The sequence below is a fragment of the Cryptomeria japonica genome, chromosome 9 (genome assembly GCF_030272615.1).
Source record: "Cryptomeria japonica chromosome 9, Sugi_1.0, whole genome shotgun sequence".
Taxonomy (NCBI): Eukaryota; Viridiplantae; Streptophyta; class Pinopsida; order Cupressales; family Cupressaceae; genus Cryptomeria; species Cryptomeria japonica.
This window is the reverse complement of record NC_081413.1, coordinates 10,554,656-10,578,873: the sequence shown is the minus strand read 5'-3', so window position 1 is coordinate 10,578,873 and position 24,218 is coordinate 10,554,656. Positions and strand designations below refer to the sequence as shown.

The window sequence follows — 24,218 nt, the reverse complement described above, 5'->3', positions numbered from 1 at the left end:
TTCCCATCCGGGGTTTCCCTCCATATCAATCTGTCATCTTTGTTGTCTCTAGGAACTTTAGCAGAGAGAGCAATCTAAAGGAACTTAAGCTCCAGACACTGCTGGCTAAAATCAATCCAATTCCCATTTCTCCAGTAGTCTCTGACCAGCTCCCCAAACCTGCTTTTGAACCAGTCTTTCCATTCGTTAAGGATTGGAACTTCCTCCAGAGGTTTGTCCAATATCCACCTATCTTCCCAAAATCTTATTCTCCTACCATCCCCAAGGTTCCAAATTCGTCTAGCAGTAGCCCAACTTTTAGCTGATTGAACAACATTCCATATAGCCGAACCTTCAACAATAAAAGAATCATCTAAGAATTCTTCCTCAGAAGGTTGCATATAAAGATATTTGTTTTTCCAGATAGAGTTCCATTCTCTTTCTTCCCCTTTCATTCTCCATATTTGTTTGGCTAATAAAGCCTTATTCATGGAACTAATATTCCTTAAACCCAACCCACATGAGGCCTTAGGAGAACAGATTTTATTCCAGGCAATAAGGGGAATTCTGTTTTTGACTTCCACCCCTGACCAAAGAAACTCTTTTTGGATTCTTTCAATAGCTTCCACAAACTTTCTGGGGATTTTGAATAAACTGAGAGCATAAACAGGTAGGTTTTGGAGAGTAGCTTTAAGCAGAGTAACTTTGCCCGATTGACTAAGGACAACCCCTTTCCAACCAACAAGTTTTGAGTTAAACCAATCCACCAGCTTATTCCAGAAAGAATCCTCAGGCTTAATACACAGAGGAAGCCCCAAATAAGAAGAGGTAAGCTCAAAAATTTTGCAGCCAAGAATTCTTTCAATCCTTAGTTGCCTTTGGATAGGGGTGTTGATGAAGAACAAAAAACTTTTATCCCAATTAATTTTTTGACCAGAGGCAGATTCATAAATATTCAACACCTTCTTCATATTTTTAGCTTCCAAAATGGAAGCTTCCCCCATAGTAATAGAATCATCAACAAACTGTTCATGAGAACAAGTGACATTGGATGAAGATGGTTTCAGACCCCTAAGATTGCCATCTTCCACATTTTTAAGAATAAATCTACCCAGGCATTTAGCTAAAATAGTAAACAAGATAGGGGATATGGGCTCCCCCTGTCTAAGGCCTCTAGAGCTTTAAGTTGTTGATTGTTATTGTTTGTGTTGATGACATTTTATTTGCAGGAAGTGATGGCTTGTGTAAATAATTTGTAGAGGAGATGCATAAAGAAGTTGAGATGTCTATGTTTGGAAAAATACAATTTTTTTTGATCTTCAAGTTACTCAATTGGATGATGGACTCTTTATTTCTCAAGCTAAGTATGTTAAGAGATGTTAAAGAAGTTTGATATGGAGAATTATAAACATGTTACTAACGCTTTAGCTGTTGGAAGAAAATTAGGCAAAGATGATACATCTCTAGATGTTGATCAGAAGTACAGATCTATAATTGGAGGACTATTATATCTTACTACTTCTAGACCAAACATTATGCAAGTTGTATGTTTGGTTGCAAGATTTCAAGTTAGTCAAAAGAAAACTCATGAACAAGCAATGAAGAGGATTTTTAGGTATCTAAAAAGAACTCAAGATTTTGGTCTACTGTACAAGAAGGATGGAGATTTCATGTTGAAATCATATACGAATGCTGATTGGGCTGGAAGTATTGATGACATGAAGAGTACTAGTGGTGGTCCATTCTCTTTGGGAGATAGATTGGTTTCATGGATAAGTAAGAAACAAGAATCAATGTCATTATCCACTACAGAAGATGAATATATTGTTGTATCATCTTGTTTTACTCAAGATATGTGGAAGAAACAAACCTATAAGGATATCAAAGTGGAATATTATGAAGCTATTACTATTGTGTGTGATAATACCAGTGCTATAAACATTTCAAAGAATCTGTTATGCATTCAAGAACTAAACATATCTCAATCCATTATCATTTCTTAAGAGAGAAGGTTGTAGAGAAAGAAGTCAGGTTGGAATACATTTCTATAACAGAGCAGGTAGCAGACATTTTTACTAAGGCATTGGTGAAGGATACTTTTGAGTATTTTAGACAGAAGTTAGGGGTTATTGCCCCTCCTTTTTCTAACTAGATGCATTTTTCAGTGGTACATCTTTCCAAGGGAGACCTAGTGCTTATCCTTGTCTCCTGGATTGATGTTGTTATTGCTCTCAGGGGGAGCAGTGGTGTGAGTTGGTCAGTATGTTTTACAGAACCCTTTGTAATTGTTGTCAAAGAGGGAAAGAGTTGTTTTGAGATTGGGGAGAGAGTTGTGATATTGGAGAGAGATTTTTTGTGAGATTATTATGATCAAGTGATGTTTCCATCAATGACAAAGGGGGAGATTGTTGGAAGTATGAGATTGTACAATTATCATTGATGTTAAACTCGGTTATTCAGATGGGTGTTGGCCCAGATATTCTCTTGGTTGTTGTAGATTGTGTTTTGTGTTGCAGTCAATGTTTTGGGTGTTGGTTGTATCATTTTATATTCAGGAAGCTTTTGGTGCCCTCCGGATATGTTGTTGATTGTGTTGCAATTTAGTGGATCGTATTCTTTAGGTCTGCATATGTGTTGGAAGCTATGTTGAGATGTTGTTTTGGATCTCACCATGGTGTTTGGAGATCCACATAGAGTATTTTGCATCGAAAGAGGTTATGTGGCCAACTAGTTGTTATTTGTACATATTATGTTTGGTAACGACATTGGAGAATGCGTTAGCATGTGCAGATCATTGTATTAATCATGGAAGAATGTATTGCAATATGTTTTGGTTCCCTCTTTCTCTTGGAGTGGACTTATTTGAGTATTTTAGGTTTAGGTGTCTTATTTTGTGTAGCATTGCTTATTTTGTTTTGCAAGACCCTTAATTAGGTTTTCAATGTTGTATCTCATATTTAATATGTGTGGATGAATGAATTGTGAAGTGATGAAAAGTAGATTGTGTGACAAGTGTATGCAAATGATTTGCAAGAAGATTTGAGTTTGTAGTTGTGTGAAAGTTAGTTTGAGAAGAGCTTTGCAGCTAATATATTCTGCAAGATAGTGTGTTGTGACAGTAAACACTATCAAAGATGTTTTCCATGATGTTCGTCGCTTGATCCATTTGTTCGAGGAAAATTTAATGTTAAGGAGAATCCTTCTCAATTTTAATTCAACTATTTCATTCATTGTTGATTGGCAATGAGTCCTTTGGCAAGAGTTTGTATCTTGTCCTAAAGAAGTGATCTTCAGTTGAGAAAGTCCTCTTTTTTATCTTACCTAAGGATGTGCACCTTATCTCTACAAGTCCTTCAGGTGTTGGTTCTCCTTGGTAGTAAGCCTAAAATGTTGTAAATATTTTTATTCATATTGTGAATTATATTCTCACCATGGTTTTTTCCTGTTTGGGTTTTCCATGTAAATTTGGTTTTCATGTGTTAATGGTTGATGCTTATGTGCCAGTGATTAATGTGTTATTGCTAAGTTAATGTTGTTTATTAATATTCTATTTTGATATTATGGACCGATTCACCCCCGCCCCCCTCAGTCCTACCAGGTTTTCAACACCTTTTACCATTATCCCTAACTCCAACCAATTTCAAGTGAAGTTAGATCATCCTTGGCTCACATCGATGAAGGCAATCCCTTCCATAGTCCACAAGTATTTGAAGTTCCCATTTGAAGGGAAATTCAAAACCATACATCATAGTTGTTTCCAACCCTTTTCTAATCATGGAAAAATTACACTTCATTACTTTTGGCATCAACAACCTCAACCAATCAAACCTCATCAAGATGTCCCATTCCCATCTAACCAAAATTAAATCCAAGAGAATAGTCACATTATCCTTAGGCAATTCTTTTGATCCAATTTGACTACTACCCCTAAGGATTCTTTGATGTCTATCGATATAGAAGTAGCCCTTCTTGCTTCGCAAGTAGTGAGTGAACCATAGGCTAGACCAAGAATCCCCCATACTCCTAAAGTTCATAGCATGTAAGTTGCGATTCCACCTTTGCCATCCTACAAAGGATAAAGAGGAAAATACTTAGAACCATCCTCCCCCTATCTCTTAAAGTTTATAGGTTCCTTTTGTTCCTCCTTCTACTCCTAGGGAAAAGGAAGAAAATTAATCGACATTGAGTGATATCCAACCTCGTTCTACAGAAGCTTTGAATCATAACCAACAAAATTATAGTGAAATAGAACATTGACGAAGATGTCATGCCAAGGCTCATGAAATTTCTACAAGAAGCAAGTCTTCCCCTAAGTATTCGCATGTTAATTTGGTCCCACCTTCTTAGCCTTCCTTACCATCATCAATCCCTCAAGAGGAGCCTTTCCTAGCCTAACCTCATTGAAAGATAAAGATGTCGATTTCAAGGGATTTTTCTCCTCCAATCGAATCACCCACAGTGATTATTTGGATAATGATTTTAGTAATATGGTTGAAAATGTTGAAAATAATGATTTGTCTTTGATATTTTTAAAAGTGCTAACTTTAGCTCCCAGTGACGCACATTGTGATACATCACTAGAGAATGGTCCATGTTTGACACTAGACATAGCTCCATATAGTGTACTATCCATAGCTCCTTTAACATCTTGTTAACCATGTCTATATAATGATGAAAACATTGGAAAGTGGATGATTTGCTAGACTATCTTGTTCATGCAATGACCCTTCTTTTTGTGTGTGTTCTTTCATGTAATGTGTTTCCCTAGGATGTGTTACTTGACGTGTCTTTTATTTGTTAATATCTCTTTGTATGACCCTTGAGGCTTCATTGTTACAAGGATATGAAGAGATCAATCCTGTCATGACATTCCTCTATTTGTATATTCATTATTTTATATGTCATATACATGTTGTGTCATAAAGTTATTTTGTCATATGTGTGCTTTTGTGTTGCCTTTTAGGGATGATGTAAAGTATTGAGGCTTTTTGCTCTCTTTAATGTTGACCCAAAAAACCCCTTTGTTTATCTTATGTGTTCTTCTTCCATTGTGCTTATAGTTCCACTACATTTGGGGATAAGGTCAATTAAAAATAATCATATTAATATAAATGACTTATTTAATGTGCATACCGACCCTAAATTGTGGATCCATGATGTGCTCTATCATGTTTTGTGATCATCGCCTTTGACTAGCTTATATTTGGGAGAATTTCATTGTTGTAATCTGCTTGTCTTTGCATGTATGTATGATACCTTAAAGAATTTTCTCTTATTCGACATATGCAATCACTTTAATGTGGGGGAATACACTCTGCTATGCATTTCACTTTGTGCACACACCACAAGATTGGATTGTACTCTTTGATCACACACAATAATTTTGCTTGGTTTCATTGCAACACCCATCTTACAGTCTCATATTTATATTACATTGCTAACATAGGGTCTATGATTTATAATATGCATTGGTGTGAGACTCACCTCACATAGCACAACTTGTTAGACCTATGCAAGACCTTCACCTTAGCATGACTCACCTAGCATAATGTAACTTGGTAGGCTTGCGTGACTCCCTTTTTCAACACAACTCTTAGTAATTATTTAAGGATTATTAATTATCCTAAATGTCATGTCTTATATTTTATGGTTCCTAGTAAGTTCTATGGATCTTACTAGTCCCTAGATGCCATACGCTTTTTTTGCATGCTCCATATGTGTTATCTATGTTGATCATACTTTTCCTTTTATCTTCGTATTTTAGATAGATGTAATAATAAGTCTTGTGGACTATTGCCTTCCCAAGCTTGGTGTTGCCTTATCTATTTTCTTTGTTATTGTATACCTTGTCAAGAGTATGAGCATAAGTTCATACTCTTGTTAAAGGGGGGGCTAAATGTATTGTCATAAATTTTATCCCTTTACAATTTCACACTCATTTTGGGTTCACTTTGGTGGTCCTACCTCACACTTCTAGTTTATGCCTAATTGTGCTTAGTTTTGGGACCATTTCTAGAGCCTAAGTGTAATCTCCTTCTTAGAGACATTTTTCTGGCTTGAAATAGGAGGACTAAGCACCATGGTCTAGGCATTTTGGCCCCAAATTTGAGATCATAATGGATGGCTTTGCGAGTTGTGGGAAATTACTCCTCGATGTTAGCATTAATAAAAAAATTAACCCAAAAGGTGTAAGTTGTATATAAATAAATCTCACTCTCTCATTTGAACATCTATCTATCATCAAGAGCTCCTTCAATTAAATTCCAATTGAGCATTCAATGAAGCATCTGTTGGATGTTTGAAGAGATTATCATTCTACTATGCTGCAAATATGTGCTTTTGAGAGATGTGTTGTCATTGACGTCAACATATTTATCTGTCTGTGGCAGTGGTGCAATAAGGTCAGTTAGTTGGTTTGTTCTGTACGTTGCTGATAAGTGTTTGCGAATTAAAGGGTTTGTAGAGGATTGTGTTTAGATGTTTCAGTGCAATTTCCTGGGGTCTACATGAAGGTGTAGTGTCATAAAATTGTGCCTCCTGCAATTTTAACCATATTTTAGGTCCTCACCTCGGCGACGACATCTTCTTCCCCAATCAAGACCTATTTTTGCATTTTTACCCCTTGACCCCTGAGATAGCCTTAGGATCCTGTCTGGGCCCCAAGATAGGTCTCCCCGACACCATCTGCACTTTGGGATCCTAAATCTGTTAATTTTGTGGATCAGAATTAAAATTTATCTTCTTCTATGTATTATCTATCACTGAATTGTTGTATAAATCTGATTGTCTTCTTTTATGTTGCAGGATAGGAGGAGCATTTTTTTTTCAATGTCCATTCTCACACATTTCATTTGGTATATGTAGTGGGTTGGGTACAGTCAAGCGATGCCTTTACCGGCCATGTCTTTTGGACATGGCCGATCAAGACATCACTTGATCGTGCCCCCTCATGATAATAAATGTTTGAATGAGAGACTTCATTTATCTCTCATTCAATCATTTATCTTACCGAGGCTATCGTGCATTAACACTCCCTCTTAGCTACGTAAGATAAATGTAAAAGGTATTGGGAGCAATATTCATAAATCGTATGATGCTTATCTTGGGACCATAGTTTCAAGATGTGAATTGCCTCTGTCGGCGATTCTATTCACAAACTCTTGAGTGGATTGCCTTTGTCGGCGATTCTATCCATAAGCTCTTGTGTGGATTGCCTCAGTCGGCGATTCTATCCACAAGCTCTTGTGTGGATTGCCTCAGTCGGCGATTCTATCCATGAGCTCTCACGTGGATTGCCTCAGTCGGCGATTCTATCCATGAGCTCTTACGTGGATTGCCTCAGTCAGCGATTCTATCCATGAGCTCTTGTGTGGATTGCCTCAGTCGGCGATTCTATCCACAAGCTCTTATGTGGATTGCCTCAGTCGGCGATCCTATCCACAAGCTCTTACGTGGATTTCCTCAGTCGATGATTCTATCCATGAGCTCTTACATGGATTGCCTTAGTCGACGATTCTATCCATGAGCTCTTGTGTGGATTGCCTCTGTCGGTGATTCTATCCATGAGCTCTCATGTGGATTGCCTCAGTCGACGATTCTATCCATGAGCTCTTACATGGATTGCCTCAGTCAACGTTTCTATCCATGAGCTCTTACATGGATTGCCTCAGTCGGCGATTCTATCCATGAGCTCTCGTGTGGATTGCCTCAGTCGACGATTCTATCCATGAGCTCTTACGTGGATTGCCTCAGTTGGCGATTCTATCCATGAGCTCTTGTGTGGATTGCCTCAGTCGGCGATTCTATCCATAAGCTCTTACGTGGATTGCCTCAGTCGGCAATTCTATCCACAAGCTCTTACGTGGATTGCCTCAATCGGCGATTCTATCCATGAGCTCTTACGTGGATTGCCTTAGTCGACGATTCTATCCACAAGCTTTTACGTGGATTGCCTCAGTCAGCAATTCTATCCACAATCTTGAGTTATTGTAAGATCATCACCTTCCAATAACCTAAAAAATATAAGTGGAAATCATTTGGAAGTCGTCACTTCCTTATGATTTACATAGGGCCCATAAAATAATTATTAGTATTAATAATAATAATAATCAATATTTAAAATTTTTACCTCAGAAGTGCTCAATCTTGATTAGTAAGCTCCCTCTCAATCACAAGGTATCTTGAGTTTCTTCTAGAGAACATATTTTTATGAACATACGTCTGAATTTCTGACTTCAACAAGGGATGCTTGTAATTTAAGTTTGAGAGGACAAGTTCTTGCAATGTGACCATATTCGAGACTTTCAAGGAGATACCAATCTGATCTTAATCAGATCTTCCTTCAGGCGGTTAGGCTTTATAGAAGGAAACCTGGCTCTGATACCATGTTAATTTTGTGGATCAGAATTAAAATTTATCTTCTTCTATGTATTATTTATCACTGAATTGTTGTATAAATCTGATTGTCTTCTTTTATGTTGCAGGAGAGGAGGAGCATTTTTTTTGTAATGTCCATTCTCACACATCTCATTTGGTATATGTAGTGGGTTGGGTACGGTCAAGCGATGCCTTGACCGACCATGTCTTTTGGACATGACCGATCAAGACATCACTTGATCGTGCCCCCTCACGATAATAAATGTTTGAATGAGAGACTTCATTTATCTCTCATTCAATCATTTATCTTACCGAGGCTATCATGCAATTATAAAATCTCCCCGATGTCGGCCTTTTATGAGATGAATTAATCTTGAAGAGGCATGTATAAAAGGGAGTTGGTTTTCTCATTTGCATAAGGAGGAATGGGAGGCGAATTTCAAGCAAAGGAATGATAAGCAAGCATAGGCGAAGATATACATCATCAAGCATTCAAGTCTTCTTCATTCATCCATTGGAGCAATATTTTGAACATTCATTTGTAAGCATGTATGTGGGTTAGGGTTTTGTCACGTTACATGCCATTTCATGCAACACTTGTGATTACATTCAAGAAGCAAAACAATAATCATCAACAAGTTGCAGATCTACAAGGTATACATTTCTATTGTTTACATTCAAGCATTTGCAATTACTTTCTTTCAAGGTTGATTCCTCAACTGGGGTTTGACTAAGGCAAACCCTATCCACAACCCCCTTTCCTCTCTATTCTATGTGTAGGTTGTAGGTACGCAATTGGAATTGCAGGTTTAGGCTTCATTTGCAGAGACGGAAGAACCCTTTTCGTTTTGTGGATTTTGTGGAGGACCATGTACATTCCCGCCACGATCCTGACGACTTTTCTCCAAATTTGCAAGGCAGATCCGTATCAATCTAATTAGCTCAGATCCGAAGTTACAACGCGATCCCGAACTGGTAGCTCTTCATTTCACTCATTTTCTCTCTCTTTTCCACATAGTCAACAAGTCAACTTTCTCATTTACGAAAGAGGGTAAATCACACTTCAATCCTTGTTTCCTGTGGATTTGGATCTAGTGGAATCAAGCCCCTCTTTTGAATGTAAAGTATCTCTCAAGTGAAAATTATCCTAGTGGCTTCATTTCTCTCTCCTAGGTAGGGAGTCACTAGGATCCAATTTTCCACTTTACAAAAGGTTTGAGTCAGTTATGGTTAATGTGTTGTAGCTAGTTTTTTCGTTGTTAAGTGGTGGCTAAGTGTTAGTAATTTGATCTGCATTACTCTGCATTGCAATATCTTGATCTGTGGATTTAGAGAAGTATTTGGGACATTTATGTGTGTCTTCAATTCAAGTGGTTTGTGATTTGATGCTCCACAAGTGAATCTTTCAGGTTGACAGTCAGTTCAGTTAGTGTTCTTGAGGTTCGGTATAATGATGATATGATTCTAGTAATTTGAGTTGTTATGGATGTTGCAGTGGTAATTCATGGTGCTTTTTGATGTTTTTGTATCGTGTCCTAGTCATGTTGGTGGTTTGCATTGATCATTATGCACGTAATTGATGTTTCTCTTCGATCCGGTGATGTTCTTCATGTTCTTGTCCGACATGATGATTGTAGTGTGTTGTGGATGTTCGATGCATAATTATTGGAGGCGTTTCATATTCGAGGTGTATGATATTGGTCCATGCTATGTCTTGGCCGACATTGCTTGGTCCTCATTTGATTTTGTAGCATGTGTGATCATATTTTTCTAATTAGGTGATGTGTGTTGAACTGACCTTGATGATATTATGATAAAGTTGATGTCATGTATAAATAAATGTAATATCTTTGTAATTGAGTGTTTAAGTGTGTATGGATGAGAATTAGATGAGAGAATAATGCATACATCTTTCTGAGGCATAGAAGAAGAGTGAAGAGAAGTTGTTTATGTGCTTAACTAGAACTGTACCTAGGCATTAGAAGATGCTATTTCTTCAGTTCATGAACTTCTGGATGTAATCCGAATGTGTTTGTAAGATAGTGAGTCTTCCTTGGGTTGTAGGCATTTGTTGTTTTTGAGTAGTGAGCTCTAGGTAGTATGCCTGAATGCATGTGCATTCCCCATTGTAATATTTCATATACTTCTAACAGGGTATCATCATATTGTGGGTAGGTTCCCATTGTGGTTTTCCCCCTGACCGGGTTTCCTACGTAAAAAATCTTGGTGTTATGTGTGTTCTTAATGTGTTTTTGATTCATGTTTTCATTCTTAATAATCATATTTGAGAATAAGTTTAATTTGCATGAGTTTGTGAGACAACTGATTCACCCCCCCTCTCAGTTGTCTACCCAGAATCAGTCCTATTTCATCAACATCTTCAAGGAAAATGAGGAGAAGTTTGTAATCAAGCATTCAATTTATCAATCATGATAAAGTTTTATGTGTTCCTCCATGATGAAGGCATGCATTAACATCCATCAAGTAACATCATTCTTTGTGTGAGGCTTCAAGGCAAAGGTTTCACATCAAGGGCATCATTTGTCATTTCAAGCATTTCCTTTAAGGTTTCAACATTTTTCCTACAAAGGGTAAGCTTTATTTAATCCAACAACATTGTAGTGAAGGTAGAAATACCAACACAAGGTTTGACATAAGAAAACCCCTATATAGCCCATCATTTTTACCCCTTCTTGTGTATGCAGATAGATCCGATAGATGGAAGTAATTGTGCAGAGAGGACTAGAATGGACAGTCCAAGACTTTTACCAGACAAAAACTCCAAGGTCATGTTGATTAGCTCACTTGTATAACACTTCTAGGTTGAATTTTAAAGGGAAAGATCTACAAAGCCTCTTGATCTAGAATTTGAAGCCTTAGTTGATGAAGACACCTACATGACTAAGGCACCTATCTCCATAGTATGACATATTTAGCTATAGGATCTTCTCTATCATTTGATTCTATGTTTGCTTCTAGTTCTATGTTTGTTTGTTTATGTTGAATCTTATAAAATTAATATTATTTCTCCTAGATCTTGTATTTTCATATCATAATCATATCCAGTCATATTAACTCAAAGGGGGAATAATTTAACAATAGTTTCTAGCTCTCCTTGAGGACTAAAGTTGGACCTAATTGGTTATCCCCCCAATAATGATCAAGATTAGAAATGGTGAATGAATAAACTTAGTTAACATTTCTAAGCTAAGGATCCATTTCCACCAAATTTCACGAATGATTAAAAAACCTTGGACTAAATCTCCCAGTGCTCTTGTCCTTCTATCATGAGTTACATTTATGGAAGATAGTAGTATTATTATCACTAAGGTTTGCACCCTAGCTAAGCCTAGACTTAACTAACTTGTGACACATGAGACTACTTCCAGGTTGCAAGTACCCTATAGTGGAAGTAGACCTCTAGAGAGGGCTAGTTCCCTTTGAAATTTCCTAAAACTACTGATTTTCGACAAGGAAAAGGGTAGAAGAATGTCTTGAAAATGAAATTATTGCTATTAATAGGTGATGCACCAATAAAAACTGACTTGATCTACTATCTAGACTCACAAAGTACTTCAACCATGAAGCTGTAAATACTCACAACTCAACTACACATGTTTGCAATAATGTTTCATATGAGTGGTTTAATGTTTTTTGTTGTTTGCATAAAGGAAAACCATATTGTCTTCACAATTTCATGCATTAAAATTGACAACACACGCATTGACCTGCACTATAACATGTTGTTTCTAAACCAAGCATTGAAAGAATGAAATAAAAATAAAGGATTTCAAGGTAAAATCACATTATTCTTATTAGATTACTCACATACAACATTGGAATATAAAAAATTGAGAAGGAAATAGGCTTCTTTATTGAACAAAAGGAGTTACTTGCATTACAAATCCAAAATGCTTACAAAATACTGATATTACTCATAAGAAAATGAGTTACAAGAGTAATTCCTTGCTACTATAGCAAAGAGAAAAATCCAGAACTAAGAAGAGAAGAGGAAGGAATTATATTAGAAAGAGGATCCAAAAATTTGAAATTTGAACTCTTGATTGCATTTTACTTGATTGAAATGATGTAACTTCTTCTCCTCCTCAAAATTAGGTCCAACTGGTTGTGAATTTGAAATTAGACCTTGTTGGGAGAGCTGACTTGGAAATCCCTTGAAAGTTGGGTTGGAATTGATGATAAGGAGCCTATTTTACTCCTAAAAATTCCCTTGACTGATGGTCAACCCATGTGGGCCTTCAAATTAGGGGCTAGACTACCGTTCTTGTCTCAAAATTCCCCTAAAAGGTGGGATTTTTCTTTTGGATGACTCCCTTTAACTTATTTTGAAATTTGAAAATGGATACATTAATGACGAGGAGTTTGAATTTGAATTTAAAATATTGTTTTCATACCTCACAAATTTGCCCTCCAAGATAGAGTTCTGCTCTTTAAATGTGGTGTGCTATTGCAAGGTTTTGTGATGTTTAAGACCACTATCTCTCTGTTGTACTGTAATGTTATAAGTGATGCTAGGTTCTTTGATGAAGACTCATTATGCATTAGTATAGCTCACTATTTTATTTGCACCTTGGTAATTGAAACTCTATGCTGCTATGAGGACTATATCTTGCATTTGTACCTTGACCCTGCTACATTCCGCCCTTTGACTGTGTCTTGGTTCAAACCTCTTACTCACTATCTTGTAGTCTGAGACCTAGGGTTTTTCTTTGGTTTTGATCATGATGATTAGACTGCTACTATAGACTAAGATCATGCCACTGTTATATTTCCATCATGTTGGACCTATGATCTTAGGCCATATAGCTCATTTAACTATCATTTTGAAGATCCCCTCAAGGTTAGGATTCACTCTCTCCAGTCATGGGTATGACTGATATGACTGTTATTTCTCATCTCAGACCCTAGGGTTGCTACCATTCAATTGGTTTGAAGATTGAGATCTTTGACTACCATGCCATGGCCTGTGTATCCTTTTGACTATAGACTGCCTTTACTATCTTGACCATATTCTTATATATGCACAATTTCAAATATGAGAACCCATTGTATTTTTTTATACGACCTGTGGTCTCACTGTATATTGTTTCTTAAGATTTTGAAGGGTTTGTGTGACCTCATGGCTCCCAGATGATAATATTTGAACATTTATTTCTCTTGATTGCTTTTAGGCCTTGTGATTATGACATTTTTCACCAAAATTGTGATAACTTGCTCAAACCAGAATGAAATTAAATGAAACCAATGAAAAAATGGAGAGGATTCAAGCCCCTTTCACATAAAATCAATGGCCAATGCTGGAGAGTATGATTTCACAAAGAAAATTACAAAATAGCTGACTGCTACGTTGAAAACCCCAAAGAAATGCAGGAAAAGTTCAGTATTTCATTGATTCTGCTTGATTACATTGTCCAACCCACATCTTGGTTGTGGAGAGTGATTTTTAAATGACTATGAGGCCTTCCACAATGGCTATAACTTTATTTTGAACTTGTATTAACAAATTGACACCTAATCACCCATGTAATGCAACAATTGCTTGTGTCAACTTTGGACAACATTGGCAATTTTACCCAAAGTTGATCATTGACTAAATCCAAGACCACCATGCCTCTAAATTGTCATAAATAAGTTCAAAGAGGTCTATAAGACCTTCACACACCATATTTTTTACCCCTTGATACACATCTTCAATACAATGATAATTTTGACAATATTTATCAACATGACTTCTTAAAGACTCAAAACACCACCTAATGGTCACAAGGACCTTGATTACATAAAAGATGGTCATTCATGACCTTATTATATCTTGACATTCCTTTGAAATTTGAAATAACTCATGATGGCCAAATAGGAACATATGACTACCTAGGTTCTCCTGCACCTTTTTTCAAGATGTTAATACTTGCATTATTATCAATAATATGATGACAAATCCATTCCTTTACAAAGATCTATCCGGTAAGGTTGTCCCTTAGCCCCATACATCTATGTCCTTTAGGCTGATGATCTAGGATATTTAATTCAAAGTGCTAAGAATATGAATTTGATATTTGGTATACTGGACATACTGGAGTTGTATTGTTTTGTTTCAAGCTCTAAAATTGCACATGCTAAAACTGAATTTCTATTAGTTCAAAATTACCCTATTCCTGATTGGATTCCTCAAGAATGGAAGCAAATCAAACATGGGGAAATCATGAGATACCTTGGTATACCATTTGGTATCAAGGTGTCTCTTTCAGATATGTGGAATTGGTACATTAATAGAATTAGAAATAAGATTTTCAATTGGGGAAACAAATTTCTATCTTTGGCTGGCAAAATAGAAGTTGTGAATAAATTTTTTCTTGCAACACATGTTGTATCCAATCAAAATACAAAGGCGGTTTGTGGCTTATAGACCCAAGAACGTAGGGGTTTTGTTTGGCTACCAAATGGATTATTAGAGTTGTCCATTAATCTCGCCATTGTCAAGGGAAAATGGCAACATGTGGGATGGTTAGATAAAGTTCTTTATGCCTCCTCTTTTTCAATTAGGGATTCCTCTCCCCTCTAGTCTATTTGGAGGGCTTGGCAAGATAACCGTTATCTTTTAAAATGGAGGGGCAACCCTCTCCAATATGGTTTTAGTTTCTCCACTTCTTCTATTTGGTGGAATAAGCATATTGTTTATCAGAACCTGCCCCTTACTTTATGCAAGTTCCAAAACAGTCTTATGCTCTCTTAGAAAAAAGAGAGTTTGTGATGTTGTAGATCTTTGGGATTTTTAAACTATGAGTTGGCTATCATGACATGATGTTAAAAATCAATTCAATCTAAGTAGTAAATACAAAGTGCTCTTGATTTTTGTGCAATCTTTAGCTCCGCTAGAGCTTACTATGAAATTATGTACTCCTATTCATTGCAACTTCTATAAACATTGGTTGTGGCTATCTTCATATCCTTTTCTTTTCTTTCCTTTAAAAAAGGTTTACTTGTAGCTGCTTCCAAATTTGCTTTTAAAGTCTTAGTGTAATATCCCTTGTCCAATTGAAGACTGAAACATGGAATATTTGCTGTCAAATCTGTGTGTTATGATGTTTACTACTGTTGCGTGTTATGCAGACTGCTGTATCAGTTTGTTTTCAGTTCAATATAGCATTCACCACACAAGCATTTAATTTATGAAAGAACATTCTATAATGGTTATCTATGAAAGTATGAAACTTAGAATGCATCTAATACCAAAATAGATTCAAAAATTAGACTCATAGAACTACTGTCATTACGTCAAATAGATGGCATGTGTCCTCAGACAAGTACATAAGATGAAATGTTAACTCAAGAAAAATCCTATCACTCTTATTCACATGATATATCACATTACATTTCAATTGACAACTATGATAAGATTGTTAATTGCCTGTCATTGATCAGATTTTCTGAGTACATAGGAAACTGTAACCATACTCATGCAAACACATTGAAAAATACAATGAAAGCAATGTGTAATGAACCTTCTAAGGGGGCGCCTTGAAGGAGTAAACAATATCCAATGTTAATGACTCTTCAAATTGCCAAATCGAACTCTACTAACTTCGGCCCTGCTACAACAATGGAGGTCTGATATCTCCAGGGAATGGCAGCCGATATCACTTCAATCCTCCTCGAAGAAGATCACCTTAATTGCTGGAATGTTTCGCCACCTCAAGTGAAGAGTTTGGAGGTCAAGTCAACAAGCTAATGGTAGATATTATAGGTAATAGAAGACCCAACTCGATTCTGATTTTTAATTCATGAATGTCGATCCTTCATCAATTTCCTTTCCCAATAGCCATCAAAATAGATGCCTAGGTCTCATACTCAAAATGCTAGTCTCCAATTAAAACCTCAATGCTCAAAAAATGCACAGTATACAAAATCGTGGAAAGTTGTAAACTGCTTCAGAATAATGATTGGTTGTAACTTATGTTTATTCACCTCCAATGTATACCAAAGAGATCGCCCTGTCCTTCCAATCAATTTGTTGTCTTCCAAATAAGTTATGAAGCCTTAATGATGCAATGTGAACAAATCGTGGCTTTGAAGGGATTAAACTAATTTGCCTCAGGCCTCCAACTTGAAAATCTGAAAATATCTTGAAATCCTCAATAAGAACAATTAAGAAAGACTACAATGTCTTTCTATCCCAGCTGCAAATTTGTCTTCAAAAGAAGAATTCACAAATTTAGGCACCGATGTAGATTCTGTCACGAACCTACTCCCAAAATGAAGAACTAGTGTTTCGTCCAGACCTTCTATCAAATCTGCTGAAGGTTTGCATCCTCAGAGATTCAACCAATGCCACACATCAGTCATTTCATCATATCCAAATCTCCAATCTTCCTTAATCATCCAACACCCTCTTCTATTTATCCTTTTCATAACCCATCATGAGATTCCTTCTAGAAGAGGGTAGGTACACTTTATTATTTATTAAGTGACTTTATAATTTAATATTTTATTTTAGTCACTTATTTTTAATTAAATTAATTAAATATAAAGTCACTTTTTTAATTTTTTAATTTATTTAATGACTTTATAAGAAATTATTAATTTCTCCTTATCTCTCCACTTAGCCAAAAGGCTAAATCTTCATAAAAGGCTAGGAAAAATGGGGACATTTCAATCCACCCCTCCTAAAATTGCTTGACCCCAACCAATTTCCATTGCTCAACAAAAATATCTTAAAGAATAACGCCACCTGGATCCCAAATGAAAAACTATGTAACGTCCATGTCAATATACCAAAGCTACTGTAACACCAACTGTATCTGCTGAATCATCTCGATCACCTCATCACATGCCATAGGAGTGCAAGCCTCAACTGTGACAATACCTAGATCCTAAACCAATGCATCAATCCTACCACATGATATGAAGATGAAATGATTCCTCCAATCACATTGAATCTCCCAACCTAGAAGGCATTGTAAATCAAAGAGATCCATCTCATACTCATTCTCCATAGAATAGGTATGTCCCCACACACTTTCGTGCCACTGGATAGCTGGTGTAGACCATGCCAAATCTAAAAGTGCTTTGGAAAACCAAACAAGACAACCACTAACCCAAGCAGAATCAAGGTAGATTGAGTCACCAATCAATAAGTAGATAGCTGTCATATCATAAGAAATAGGTGCACACTTCAAATGTGTAATGTAGGTGTCTTCCTTAACACCCCAAAGTATTTCATGTGTGGCTGATCTCAAAAGGTCACTACACTCATGTTCTAAATGGTTGCAACGCTCCTTGACCTTTTGTAAGTGTTGCCTTGTTTGGACAACTAGCAACTTAGCTTGCTTAGCTTTTCTTAACCACACATCACACATGATTTGAGTCCTTTTAACGTCTTCTATGCCATGATGCACAAAATCATACCTCTTACTATGTACATCAACAACCCATGTCTCACGACTGCCTTCCCAAACTTGAATGCCAACATTAGGGAACTCCATGATATTGTCTTCTCCATGATTATGAGCTGCATAACCTTGAGGATATATAGTTATAACAATGTTTCTATAACAATTAGCACCGTTGTCATGCATTTGTGTCATGCCTTCAACTTCTATAAGCGCTTCTTCTTCATGCTCAACACTTGTAGGCTCATCCTCACTAACTCTTGCATGTGTAAGGGTTGTAATCTCATGAATATCATGGAACATAATGTTGTTGTCCTCAAATAAATCAGTGAAGATATCATGCCATTGCAATGTGTCTCCTCCATCAGTTGTAGTCAAAACACTAGTGGCTGCTTCACTTAGAAGAGGGTCAATTTCTACATCTACCCAAGTCTGATATACAAAATCAAAATGCTCATGATTTGAATTTATCCCTTCCAGCTCATCTTTAACACCCAATTCTTGAGTGCCATCTAGAGATGATTCCAAGGTATCATCATTCTCATGATGAAGTGAAGAAATGTGTCTGCTGTCATCAGCATACTTGTCATTTTCTTCAAGCTTCACAAGTGCATCTCTATTGGAATTTTCACCCGCAACACTAGCATTTGGTGAGCTAACACTTGGTGACCTATCTTCACAAGTTCCTCTATGTATATGAGTAGCAATCTCATAAGAATGAGGAAGTAAACAGCTGCTGCCCAAAATCAGAATTTTACCCTTCTCCTCTTTGCTTCCCTTGGAAGAATCATCATTAATTGGCATCATAGAAGTGGCTGCTATTAGATCTTTATGTTCAGACATTTCCCCATCAGTTGAAGACACATGAACTTCATTTTCTTTCTTGCTTGTTTCATTTTATTTTTAACCATCCTTTCATCCATACATTTGTGATTCAACTCCCACAGACCTTTACAAGTGAAGCATAGACCTTGTCTTCTCATTTCATTCCTGCTCATACTATGCTCCTGTCTGAATGTTTTCCCATGATCGCTTGTAGGTTGATAAATTTCCTTTTTCTTTGATTTCCCAAACATTCCTAGAAATCCTCGTTCTGTTTCCAGATCATTCAACAAAGCTTGCAAGTTTCTTATCAAATAAAAAGTGGATTTATCAAAATCCATCTTCCCTATGTACCCCCCCAATAGGATGACATGAAACCGCTTTGATACCAATCTAATATCCCTTGTCCAATTGAAGACTTAAACAAGGAATATTTGCTGTCAAATCTATGTGTTATGCTGTTTACTACTGCTACGTGTTATGCAGACCGCTGTCTTAGTTTGTTTTCAGTTCGATATAGCATTCACCACACAAGCATTTAATTTATGAAACAACAATCTATAATGGTTATCTATGAAAGTATGGAGCTTAGAATGCATCTACTACCAAAATAGATTCAAAAATCAGACTCATAGGACTATTGTCATTACATCAAACAGATGGCATGTGTGCTCAGACAAGTACATAAGATTAAATGTTAACTCAAGAAAACTCCTATCACTCTTATTCACATGATAGATCACATTACATTTCAATTGACAGCTATGATAATATTGCTGATTGTCTGTCATTGATCATATTTTCTCAGTACATAGGAAACTGTAACCATACTCATGCAAACACACTGAAAAATACAATGAAAGCAATGTCTAATGAACCTGCTAAGGGGCGCCTTGAAGGAGCAAACAATATCCAATCTTAATGACTCTTCAAATTGTCAAATCAAACCTCTACTAACTTCGACCTTGTTGCAGCAATGGAGGTTTGAGATCTCTAGGGAATGGCAGCCGATATCACTTCAATCCTCCTCCAAGAAGATCGCCTTAATTGTTGGAATGTTTTGCCACCTCAAGTGAAGAATTTGGAGGTCAAGTTGACAAGCTAATGGCATATATTATAGGTAATAGCAGACCCAACTCGATTCTGATTTTTAATTCATGAATGCCCATCCTTAATCATTTTCCTTTCCCAATAGCCATCAAAAGAGACGCTTAGGTCTCATACTCAAAATGCTAGCCTCCAATTGAAACCTCAATGCTCCAAAAATGCACAGTGTACAAAATTGTGGGAAGTTGTAAATTGCTTCAGAATAATGATTGGCTGCAACTTATGTTTATTCACCTCAAATGTATACCAAAGAGATCGCCCTGTCCTTCCGATCGATTCGTTGTCTTCCAAAAGAAGTTATGAAGCCTTAATGATGCAATGTGAACAAATCGTGGCTTTGAAGGGATTAAACTGATTTGCCTCATACTTGCTATTTTTGATCAGCTTCACCTAATCATCACATCCAAAAGATCTTTAATAAAATCGCCTTCCTTCTCCAATCAAAATCGACACACCATGGGCAATAATATGAAAATCTGAAAATATCTTGAAATCCTCAATAAGCACAATTAAGAAAGACTGCAATGTCTTTCTCTTCCATCTGCAAATTTGTCTTCAAAAGAAGACTTCACAAATTTAGGCACTGATGTAGATTCCATGATCACAAACCTACTCCCAAAATGAAGAACTAGGGTTTCGTCCAACCCTTCTATCAAATCTGCTGAAGGTTTGCATCCTTAGAGATTCAACCAATGCCACGCATCTGTCATTTCATCATATCCAAATCTCCAATCTTCCTTAATCATCCATCACCCTCTTCTATTTATCCTTTTCATAACGCATCATGAGATTCCTTCTAGAAGAGGGTAGGTACACTTTATTATTTATTAAGTGACTTTATAATTTAATATTTTATTTTAGTCACTTATTTTAATTATATTAATTAAAAATAAAGTCACTTTTTTAATTTATTTAATGACTTTATAAGAAATTAATTTAATTAATTTCTCCTTATCTCTCCACTTAGCCAAAAGGCTAAATCTTCATAAAAGGCTAAATTGGAAAGAAGCCCTTCTTGGTGTGGGGTTGCATTCTAATATTATTGCTGATGCAGTCAGGCATGTTATCATGTTTCATATATAGAAGTTATTTTTACTAACCTAAATGTTCACCAAGAAGCTGCATTTCTAGTGTTTTACTCAAACATTTTTTACTGTTTGACTTCACCATTTTCTCAATTATAGATTGAGGCTAAAAAGAACCTACAAATTGATTTCCAAATCCAACAAATAAAACTTCAAGTCAAGATGCTGCTCAATAAAGGAAATGTTGTGATTGCTCAGGGCCTAAGGTCTTTTTTGCAGGATTGCTAATGTGATTGTTGGTGGCATTAAAAGACAAGTTTCTAATGTTTTTTCAACTTTCATTTTGTTATTTAATCTTCCTACAATAGTTGTCATGTTCTTTCAATTGTCAGTTAGCCCTTCTACAACTGTTGTCTTGTATTTTCTAGTTCAACTATGCTATGTTTGCAATATCTAATGGCTAGTTGATACTTATGTGTTCTAGAACAACTTTTCTACTATCTTGTGGCTCATTGTATTGTTGCTTATTATAATGTTTCAGCTACTATGCCATGTTTAATATCTCATTTGAGAGTCTTCTTATTGTAATTTCATGCATTATTTCAATACATAAAAAGACATCCAATTTCTAAAACCCATTAGATTTGGAAGAGTAAGTTTTGGATTAGATTGTGTCGTAGTTTTTACCATCACTAACAAGATGTAAACACATGGACTTTATATCGAATTAAGCATATATTTAATATCAATAAGAACCAATAGATTAGCTATACATAGCAATATTAGTAAGAATCAATAGACTAATTATATAAACTTGATAAATTATTATTTTTAAGACAAGAGATCCGATGTGTCAAGTTCTTGCCAATAGTGTTGATAGAGAAGGTGAGATAAGAGTGAATAAGAGAGATATCTATATAATGAGATAGAGGAGATTTGAAGAAAGAGATAGAATAGGGAAGAGTGTGAAATAAAGAAATATTATTTTAATTTACTTGTTCAAAGGAAAGCAATGGGTTGAAAAATTATATAACTTGGTAAATTATTTTTTTAAGAAAATTTCATCATATAAAAAATCAATTGTTGGTAAACAGCATCCAATTCAACAGTTAAAAGTAATCTTTATCTTATCCTAATTAATACAAATATATATAAAATTAATATGATCCATTGTACCTGATAAAAAAAAAAATCTGTTGAATTTGACAAAACCCTTCACAAACAGAAAAACAAAAGAAAAGAAAAAGGAAAACCAAAATTGAAGAAATTTAGTTGAATTTGACATAAACCTTTCCAAAACTGTAAAAAACAGTAAAAACAAAGAAAAAAAGAAAATGTGAAATTGAATGTTTTTTTGGTTGAATTTGACAGAAATCTTTCACAAATAGAAAAACAAAACAAAAGAAAAAAAATTACAGAAATTTTGTTGAATTTGACAGAAACACTTCACAAACAAAAAAACAAAAAAAATAAATAAAGAAATCGAAAAAACTTTGTTGAATTTGACAGAACCCTGCACAAACAGAAAAAACAAAAAAAGAGAGAAAAAAAGAAATTGAAGAAACTTCCATTGATTCCCCATGGCATGAATGATTATGTCGAAAAAGGTATTTATCCGTAGCTACTGTACAAGAAATATTATACAGCGCAACACAAAAGAAAAAGAAATATACGATCATCTGAAACCCTAAAAACGGCATGTAAAGACACACCTGAGATTTCCCGGCCTCAATTGACGCGAATTCAGAAATATACTCTCGTCTGAAGCCCTTTAAACGGCATGTACAGACACGCCACAGATTGCCCGGCCTCAATTGCCGCAAATTCAGAAATATACTCTCGTCTGAAACCCTAAAAACGACATACCACAGATTTCCCGGCCTTTCTTTCCCGAATTCCCATGGAAAAGGTCGGCCAGCTTTCTGACGTAACTGACGGCAACTTTTGGGCGGCATTTGTCGCGATTCTGGCAATCAATCATACCACTGTTAATTTAAATCCCGCTACTTTAGTAAAGTCATATGCAAAGCGCCATGAAATCCATGCAGAAAAAGGGTTTTTTATTACTAATAATGATGTCGTAAAGTCTAGGGTCTTTTTGGATCTGTCCATTTTCGGTCATTTCACGACTCTGCTTCTCCCTCCGTTCCGTCCGACAAGCACTGAAATGACAATACTGATGACATTACGGCATCTACTAAACAAAAGATTTTTTATTTTGATTTTGATGTTTATTTATTCATACAAGTGAATTGAAGTGATCATCCAAAAAGGTCTGAATTGGAAAAACGCATACCTATTACAGTGCGATTTGACATATTTGCAGGCGTGATGATGTTTAACCGGCAGTCCAGCCATTCCTTTTCATATGACCGTCCTTTTTGTCTGCTTTTCATATTGCCTACGGAATCTCCGCCATTCATGTGACTTTTGGTGTTTTTTCAGTGGGCGGATAATGTTTTTGTTATCATGTTGTTTCATTTGCATTTTGTTTTTTTAACTTTTTTTTTTTTCAGATTTTCAACTCCTTAGTGGTGAAGTGGCATAATCATAGTTTTTATTTTTTATTTTTTATTTTTATTTTAAAAGAAAGAAAAGGAAAGGTACTTTATAGTATAGGAATTATTTAGTATTGAATGTTTTATTATTATAGTATTAGTATAGGAGAGCTTTTTATTGTATTTTAACTAAATTTGTACTTTTATTTTTAAAGTATTGTATATTTAAATCTTTTTAATATAAAATAAGGAAGAAAAGATGCTTTATAGTCTGATTTTGTAGTTTATAGGTGGGATTATAGTGTATGTAATTATTTAGTATTAGATATTTTATTATAATTTGATGTTAGATTTTTTTTTATTGTATTTTAATATGAAATACGTGTGTTTTATAAATTGTAATATTTTAAGTTATGAAATATATGATAATATATAAATAAATTTGTACTGTTATTTTTTAATTTTTTATATTTAATATTTATTTTTCTATATATTATTTTGTAAGAAGGAAAATATTTTTATTTCAAAAGAAAAGGAAAGATGCATTTCGGTTTATGATTGTGTAGTTTATATGTGAGATTATAGCATATAGAATTATTTGTATTAAATATTTTATTATATTTTGATATATATAGAAAATATTTTGAATAATATATAAATAAATTTGTATTCATATTTTTAATAGTTTTTTTATATTTAAAATATAATATTTATATATTATCGTCTAAGAAGGAAAATAATTTTATTTCAAAAGAAAAGGAAAGATGCTTTTTAGTCTACGATTTCGTAGTTTATATGTGGGATTATAGCATATGAAATTATTTTGTATTAGATATTTTATTATAGTTTGATGTTAGATTCTTTATTGTATTTTAATATGAAATATACATATACATATACATGTAGTATATGTACATGTACATATATATATATACACATATACATTTATAAACATACACCCATGGATACACACATACATTAAATGTTGTGAAAGATTTAGA

At 35.2% G+C, this 24,218-nt stretch overlaps 1 protein-coding gene across 1 annotated transcript; it reads right to left on the bottom strand.

Annotated features, from left to right (window-relative positions):
• Window positions 1-21,987: 21,987 nt before the first annotated feature.
• On the bottom strand, window positions 21,988-23,128 carry LOC131027902 (uncharacterized). The gene is made up of 5 exons (XM_057958003.1): window positions 23,016-23,128; window positions 22,787-22,881; window positions 22,432-22,685; window positions 22,174-22,232; window positions 21,988-22,018 (listed from the first exon to the last, which is right to left on the bottom strand). The coding sequence occupies exons 1-5, from the start codon at window positions 23,075-23,077 to the stop codon at window positions 21,988-21,990; spliced, it is 501 nt and encodes a 166-aa protein (XP_057813986.1). The 5' UTR covers window positions 23,078-23,128.
• Window positions 23,129-24,218: the final 1,090 nt, after the last annotated feature.